The 8192-nt window shown below is 52.9% G+C and overlaps 1 protein-coding gene across 1 annotated transcript in view; it reads left to right on the plus strand.

Annotated features, from left to right (window-relative positions):
• Window positions 1-7528, plus strand: part of ppp1r9a (protein phosphatase 1, regulatory subunit 9A) — a gene marked incomplete at both ends in the record, with an annotated part of 24249 nt that extends 16721 nt beyond the window's left edge. The window contains 4 exons of the mRNA XM_084455051.1: window positions 4436-4562; window positions 5480-5577; window positions 5757-5871; window positions 7452-7528. Coding sequence (XP_084311177.1) covers window positions 4436-4562; window positions 5480-5577; window positions 5757-5871; window positions 7452-7528 — 417 coding nt within the window. The remainder of the gene's footprint in view (window positions 1-4435; window positions 4563-5479; window positions 5578-5756; window positions 5872-7451) is intronic.
• Between the last annotated feature and the right edge of the window lie 664 nt (window positions 7529-8192).

The raw sequence follows: 8192 nt of genomic DNA on the forward strand, positions 1-8192 counted from the left end.
CCCATCAACCACTCTCTCTTCCTCTCTCTCTTCTACCCACCAACCACTCTCTCTTCCTCTCTCTCTTCCACCCATCAACCACTCTCTCTTCCTCTCTCTCTTCTACCCACCAACCACTCTCTCTTCCTCTCTCTCTTCTACCCATCTAACCACTCTCTCTTCCTCTCTCTCTCTTCCACCCATCAACCACTCTCTCTTCCTCTCTCTCTTCCACCCATCAACCACTCTCTCTTCCTCTCTCTCTTCTACCCATCAACCACTCTCTCTTCCTCTCTCTCTTCTACCCATCAACCACTCTCTCTTCCTCTCTCTCTTCTACCCACCAACCACTCTCTCTTCCTCTCTCTCTTCCACCCATCAACCACTCTCTCTTCCTCTCTCTCTTCTACCCACCAACCACTCTCTCTTCCTCTCTCTCTTCCACCCATCAACCACTCTCTCTTCCTCTCTCTCTTCTACCCACCAACCACTCTCTCTTCCTCTCTCTCTTCCACCCATCAACCACTCTCTCTTCCTCTCTCTCTCTTCTACCCATCAACCACTCTCTCTTCCTCTCTCTCTTCCACCCATCAACCACTCTCTCTTCCTCTCTCTCTTCCACCCATCAACCACTCTCTCTTCCTCTCTCTCTTCTACCCATCAACCACTCTCTCTTCCTCTCTCTCTTCTACCCATCAACCACTCTCTCTTCCTCTCTCTCTTCCACCCATCAACCACTCTCTCTTCCTCTCTCTCTTCCACCCATCAACCACTCTCTCTTCCTCTCTCTCTTCCACCCACCAACCACTCTCTCTTCCTCTCTCTCTTCCACCCATCTAACCTCTCTCTCTTCCTCTCTCTCTTCCACCCATCTACCACTCTCTCTTCCACCCATCAACCACTCTCTCTTCCTCTCTCTCTTCCACCCATCTAATCTCTCTCTCTTCCTCTCTCTCTTCCACCCATCTAACCACTCTCTCTTCCTCTCTCTCTTCCACCCATCAACCACTCTCTCTTCCTCTCTCTCTTCTACCCATCAACCACTCTCTCTTCCTCTCTCTCTTCCTCTCTCTCTTCCACCCATCAACCACTCTCTCTTCCTCTCTCTCTTCCACCCATCAACCACTCTCTCTTCCTCTCTCTCATCCACCCATCAACCACTCTCTCTTCCTCTCTCTCTTCTACCCATCTAACCACTCTCTCTTCCTCTCTCTCTTCCACCCACCAACCACTCTCTCTTCCTCTCTCTCTTCCACCCCTCAACCACTCTCTCTTCCTCTCTCTCTTCCACCCATCAACCACTCTCTCTTCCTCTCTCCCTTCCACCCATCAACCACTCTCTCTTCCTCTCTCTCTTCCACCCATCAACCACTCTCTCTTCCTCTCTCTCTTCCACCCACCAACCACTCTCTCTTCCTCTCTCTCTTCCACCCCTCAACCACTCTCTCTTCCTCTCTCTCTTCCACCCATCAACCACTCTCTCTTCCTCTCTCCCTTCCACCCATCAACCACTCTCTCTTCCTCTCTCTCTTCCACCCATCAACCACTCTCTCTTCCTCTCTCTCTTCTACCCATCTAACCACTCTCTCTTCCTCTCTCTCTCTTCCACCCATCAACCACTCTCTCTTCCTCTCTCTCTTCCACCCATCAACCACTCTCTCTTCCTCTCTCTCTTCTACCCATCAACCACTCTCTCTTCCTCTCTCTCTTCTACCCATCAACCACTCTCTCTTCCTCTCTCTCTCTTCCACCCATCAACCACTCTCTCTTCCTCTCTCTCTCTTCCACCCATCAACCACTCTCTCTTCCTCTCTCCCTTCCACCCATCAACCACTCTCTCTTCCTCTCTCTCTTCCACCCATCAACCACTCTCTCTTCCTCTCTCTCTTCTACCCACCAACCACTCTCTCTTCCTCTCTCCCTTCCACCCATCAACCACTCTCTCTTCCTCTCTCTCCCTTCCACCCACCAACCACTCTCTCTTCCTCTCTCTCTTCTACCCACCAACCACTCTCTCTTCCTCTCTCCCTTCCACCCATCAACCACTCTCTCTTCCTCTCTCTCTCTTCCACCCATCAACCACTCTCTCTTCCTCTCTCTCTCTTCCACCCATCAACCACTCTCTCTTCCTCTCTCTCTTCCACCCATCAACCACTCTCTCTTCCTCTCTCTCTTCCACCCATCAACCACTCTCTCTTCCTCTCTCTCTTCTACCCATCTAACCACTCTCTCTTCCTCTCTCTCTTCCACCCATCAACCACTCTCTCTTCCTCTCTCTCTTCCACCCCTCAACCACTCTCTCTTCCTCTCTCTCTTCCACCCATCAACCACTCTCTCTTCCTCTCTCTCTTCCACCCATCAACCACTCTCTCTTCCTCTCTCTCTTCCACCCATCAACCACTCTCTCTTCCTCTCTCTCTTCCACCCATCAACCACTCTCTCTTCCTCTCTCTCTTCCACCCATCAACCACTCTCTCTTCCTCTCTCTCTTCCACCCATCAACCACTCTCTCTTCCTCTCTCTCTTCCACCCATCAACCACTCTCTCTTCCTCTCTCTCTTCTACCCATCTAACCACTCTCTCTTCCTCTCTCTCTCTTCCACCCATCAACCACTCTCTCTTCCTCTCTCTCTTCCACCCATCAACCACTCTCTCTTCCTCTCTCTCTTCTACCCATCAACCACTCTCTCTTCCTCTCTCTCTTCTACCCATCAACCACTCTCTCTTCCTCTCTCTCTCTTCCACCCATCAACCACTCTCTCTTCCTCTCTCTCTCTTCCACCCATCAACCACTCTCTCTTCCTCTCTCTCTTCCACCCATCAACCACTCTCTCTTCCTCTCTCTCTTCTACCCATCAACCACTCTCTCTTCCTCTCTCCCTTCCACCCATCAACCACTCTCTCTTCCTCTCTCTCTTCCACCCATCAACCACTCTCTCTTCCTCTCTCTCTTCTACCCACCAACCACTCTCTCTTCCTCTCTCCCTTCCACCCATCAACCACTCTCTCTTCCTCTCTCTCCCTTCCACCCACCAACCACTCTCTCTTCCTCTCTCCCTTCCACCCATCAACCACTCTCTCTTCCTCTCTCTCCCTTCCACCCACCAACCACTCTCTCTTCCTCTCTCTCTTCCACCCATCAACCACTCTCTCTTCCTCTCTCCCTTCCACCCATCAACCACTCTCTCTTCCTCTCTCTCTTCCACCCATCAACCACTCTCTCTTCCTCTCTCTCTTCTACCCATCTAACCTCTCTCTCTTCCTGCGTCCGTCTCTAACCCGTTCTGCCTCATCTCCTCTGTCTCCCTTTCTCAATCTCACACTCTCTCTTTTCCTCTCTCGCTCTCACTCTCTCTCTCTCTCTCTCTCTCTCTCTCTCTGTCTCTCTGTCTCTCTCTCTCTCTCTGTCTCTGTCTTTATCTCAGTCTGCCCCCCCCTCTCTCTCTCTCTGTCTCTCTCGCTCTCACTCTCTCTCTCTCTCTCTCTGTCCCTCTCGCTCTCACTCTCTCTCTCTGTCTCTCTCACTCTCTCTCTCTCTCTCTCTCTCTCTCTGTCTCTCTCGCTCTCACTCTCTCTCTCTCTCTGTCTCTCTCGCTCTCACTCTCTCTCTCTCTCTCTGTCTTTATCTCAGTCTGCCCCCCTCTCTCTCTCTCTCTCTCTCTCTCTCTCTCTCTCTCTGTGTGTCTTTATCGTAGTCTCTGCTTCTCTCTCTCTCTCTCTCTCTCTCTCTCTCTCTCTCCCTGTCTTTATCGTAGTCTCTGCTTCTCTCTCTCTCTCTCTCTCTCTCTCCTTCTTTTATCTCTGTTTATCTTCCCAGTTCCCAGTAAATCCACGTAATCCTCTTGATGCGACTGCTCAGTACACACAGCAGCTACTCAAGCAGCAAACTATGTTTACCACCTCAGCGAGCCACACTGCCCGAACCGGCCACATACACGTTCAGACAGCATCTCACCACCTGAGGGCGCTGTGGAGACACCCTGCTGTGTTTTCCTGAAGTGACGCTCTGTCTCCAGCGGTTGTCAGTAACTCTCAGGAAAGTCCTGGTTCAGACAGCAGCTCCACTGTGTGTCCAGAGCAGCGAGGCCGGCCATGTTGATTGAGCTTCTTGCAGTATTAAAGTCAGCTTTCAAAAGGAGAACTCATGAGCAGCAAGGAACAATATTAACATGATAAAACTTGCAGATGAATTGCAGAGGTCAGAATTTTTTTTTTTTTTTTTTTATTATTATTATTATTATTATTTTTTTAATGTTTTTTTTTTTTATTTTATTTATATATTTATTAATCCTTTATGTAATTTGACAAGTCAATTAAATTCATTCACACTCCTTTGGGGCGTGCTCTGGGTACAGGGCGGAGGGGGAGGAACATTTAGAGGACGTCCGGGGGCTGGCCAGCTCTCAGGGTCTCACTGGGGTCTCTAACCCTCAACCTGCAGCGGTCTCTCCCGCAGGTCGCAGCCCTGGAGTCGGAGCTGATGCAGCTGATGAAACAAAATGGCCTCCAGGTCAACAACAATAACAACAGCGCAGAGAGACTCGGTGCCCAGCAGAGCCCTGGGAGGGCGGGGCCGGCCCCAGGTGAGTGACAGCAAGGCCGTCCAATGACAACCCACGGTGTTGGAATGTCATTATCTAGTAGTGAGTCATCCTGTTTTCCTTGGGTGAGGTAGCTAATCTAGCTAAGTGTTTAGTTGATAATTTATGACTTGAAATAATGTGACACCGCCAGCATGTCTATGCGTCCTACTCTGCACCAGGAAGTGTGCGTCGAGCTTTTTAGGGTTACTTTGGGTAACGGACCCCTCGGCTCCTCCTGACAGCTCTGAGTGCCAAACAAGTCTCACCGGCCAAACAAAACATCTCTATTCACCATTGAGTGAGACACTCGCACACGCACGTTATAGGGAGGCGGCAATGCTGAAACACATGTACACACACACATGCACACACACACACACACACACACACACACAAACACACACAAACACACACACACAAACACACACACACACACACAGAGAGAGACAGATTAAGACCCAGATCATTGTTGTTGTTGTCATTGTTGTTGTTGTTGTCATTGTTGTTGTTGTCATTGTTGTTTCTCCCTCCTGGTCCGCTCTTGCAGCCTCTGATGTCATATTCCACATCAGTACCCAAGTATTATCCCACGCCAGACTCCGACAAACCTGGTCTGATTAGAGCTTCTCATCTCAGGCGCGGTCCCAGTCTGTCTGAATGGAGACAGCGGCCATGAATGCATGCATGAGGGTCAGAATAGGTCTCGGTAGGACCGTCTCCCGGCCGTGATCGGGATGGAAGCTGACTGAATGGGGTGGCCTGTCAGGCCATGGCAGACCCAGGTCAGAGGGATAGAGAGAGCGATGGGGGGGGTGGGGTGGAGAGAGAGTGATGGGGGGGTGGGGGGGTGGAGAGAGAGATGGAGAGATCGTGAAAACCAATATTCTGTGTGTGTGTGCGTGGTTGTGTTTTGTCAGGTGTGAAAGAGACAGCTGCTCACAGAGACAGTCCAGACCGTCACAGCAGACTCTCCAGAGGACCACCCAGAGACCACCTCGGCTCCAATGAGACAGAGGTTAGTATGGACACACACACACACACACACACACACACACACACCGCCGTGGTTCCAACAGTCATCTGCTAAAATAAAATTACAATTGCTTGTGTCCTTCCCCCTGAAAGTCAACGAGTCGAATCATCAGTCCTCATCCTTCTGTCTCATCCCTCCTCTACCCCCCCCCCCCCCCCCAGGTATCAGAAGGCCACAGCGGTCTGCGAGTGGCGTGCGGCGAGGGGGGCGGGGCCAGACCCTCGGGCGGCGTGCAGGAGGGCTCCCCCAGACACGCCCAACTACAGCGTGACGACGGTCGGTTTAATCACGCCTCAAACTTAGTCTCAGCTTAAAACGCACTTGTTTTCACTGGCTTTTGAGGCCTGATAGCCTACATCCCTCGTCCTGTTTTGTGTCCTGTCCTTTTATTGTTCTGTGATTATGTGCACTTTATTCTGTTTTTTGTTTTAGTTTATTTTATATATTGTACAGCACTTTGGTGCAACTTCGGTTGATTTTAAACGTGCTTTATAAATAAAGTTGACCTTGACCAAACAGCTTCATCTGCTGTACCGGTCATGCTTGTGTTCGTTTGGCTCATTTCAGACATTTGCTTCTGATACCAATGTGTCACCCACCTGGGGGACCCTCCCCTTTATCTGCCCCCACCTGTGGTACCCTCCCCTTTATCTGCCCCCACCTGTGGGACCCTCCCCTTTATCTGCCCCCACCTGGGGTACCCTCCCCTTTATCTGCCCCCACCTGTGGGACCCTCCCCTTTATCTGCCCCCACCTGTGGTACCCTCCCCTTTATCTGTCACCCACCTGGGGTACCCTCCCCTTTATCTGCCCCCACCTGTGGTACCCTCCCCTTTATCTGCCCCCACCTGTGGTACCCTCCCCTTTATCTGCCCCCACCTGTGGGACCCTCCCCTTTATCTGCCCCCACCTGTGGGACCCTCCCCTTTATCTGCCCCCACCTGTGGGACCCTCCCCTTTATCTGCCCCCACCTGTAGTACCCTCCCCTTTATCTGCCCCCACCTGTGGGACCCTCCCCTTTATCTGCCCCCACCTGTGGGACCCTCCCCTTTATCTGCCCCCACCTGTGGGACCCTCCCCTTTATCTGCCCCCACCTGGGGTACCCTCCCCTTTATCTGCCCCCACCTGTGGGACCCTCCCCTTTATCTGCCCCCACCTGTGGGACCCTCCCCTTTATCTGCCCCCACCTGGGGTACCCTCCCATTTATCTGCCCCCACCTGGGGTACCCTCCCCTTTATCTGCCCCCACCTGTGGGACCCTCCCCTTTATCTGCACACATGTATGCATCTACTGTATCGATTCGAATTTCAAGAATCGATTCGATTCCGATTCACAAGGTTCAGAATCGATTATCACGATTCAATTCGATTCGATTCAATTCAATATGGATTCGGTTAGTGTTCCTAAAACTGTTTTTTTTTTGTAACCTTAATTACATGACTGCCAAGTTATGCAACACATCAATACTAGGGCTGGGTATCGATACTGATTTCCAAAAATGAATGAATGAATGAATCATTGAATGAATTAATGAACTATTCATTCATTCATTAAATAAAAGATCGATTTTAGGATTCATGAATCGATTCTGAATCATTTCAATGATTCAGTGTTCTCTGTGTGTGTGTGTGTGTGTGTGTGTCATCCTCATCCTCAGTGTTCTCTGTGTGTGTGTGTGTGTGTGTGTCATCCTCATCCTCAGTGTTCTCTGTGTGTCATCCTCATCCTCAGTGTTCTCTCTCTCTGTGTCATCCTCATCCTCATCCTCAGTGTTCTCTGTGTCATCCTCATCCTCAGTGTTCTCTGTGTCATCCTCATCCTCAGTGTTCTCTCTGTGTCATCCTCATCCTCAGTGGGCTCCCGGTCCCCAGCGGTGTCCAGTCCGTCCCTCAGCCTGGAAGACAACACCTGCCGGAGAGGCCCTGGGTAAGACCCCTGGGGGGGGGGCAGAGCCTGGGTAAGACCCCTGGGGGGGGGGGGAGAGGCCCAGAGTCTGGGTAAGACCCCTGGGGGGGGGGGGAGAGGCCCAGAGCATGGGTAAGACCCCTGGGGGGGGGGCAGAGTCTGGGTAAGACCCCTGGGGGGGGGGGGGAGAGGCCCAGAGCCTGGGTAAGACCCCTGGGGGGGGGGGGAGGCCCAGAGCCTGGGTAAGACCCCTGGGGGGGGGGGAGTCTGGGTAAGACCCCTGGGGGGGGGGGGGGAGGCCCAGAGCCTGGGTAAGACCCCTGGGGGGGGGGGAGAGGCCCAGAGTCTGGGTAAGACCCCTGGGGGGGGGGGGGAGGCCCAGAGCCTGGGTAAGACCCCTGGGGGGGGGCAGAGTCTGGGTAAGACCCCTGGGGGGGGGGGGAGAGGCCCAGAGTCTGGGTAAGACCCCTGGGGGGGGGGGGGAGGCCCAGAGCCTGGGTAAGACCCCTGGGGGGGGGAGAGCCTGGGTAAGACCCCTGGGGGGGGGGGGGGGAGAGGCCCAGAGCCTGGGTAAGACCCCTGGGGGGGGGGGGAGGCCCAGAGCCTGGGTAAGACCCCTGGGGGGGGGGGGGGGGGGAGAGAGGCCCAGAGCCTGGGTAAGACCCCTGGGGGGGGGGAGAGTCTGGTAA

This window comes from Borostomias antarcticus, assembly GCF_949987555.1.
Source record: "Borostomias antarcticus genome assembly, chromosome: 21".
Taxonomy (NCBI): domain Eukaryota; kingdom Metazoa; phylum Chordata; class Actinopteri; order Stomiiformes; family Stomiidae; genus Borostomias; species Borostomias antarcticus.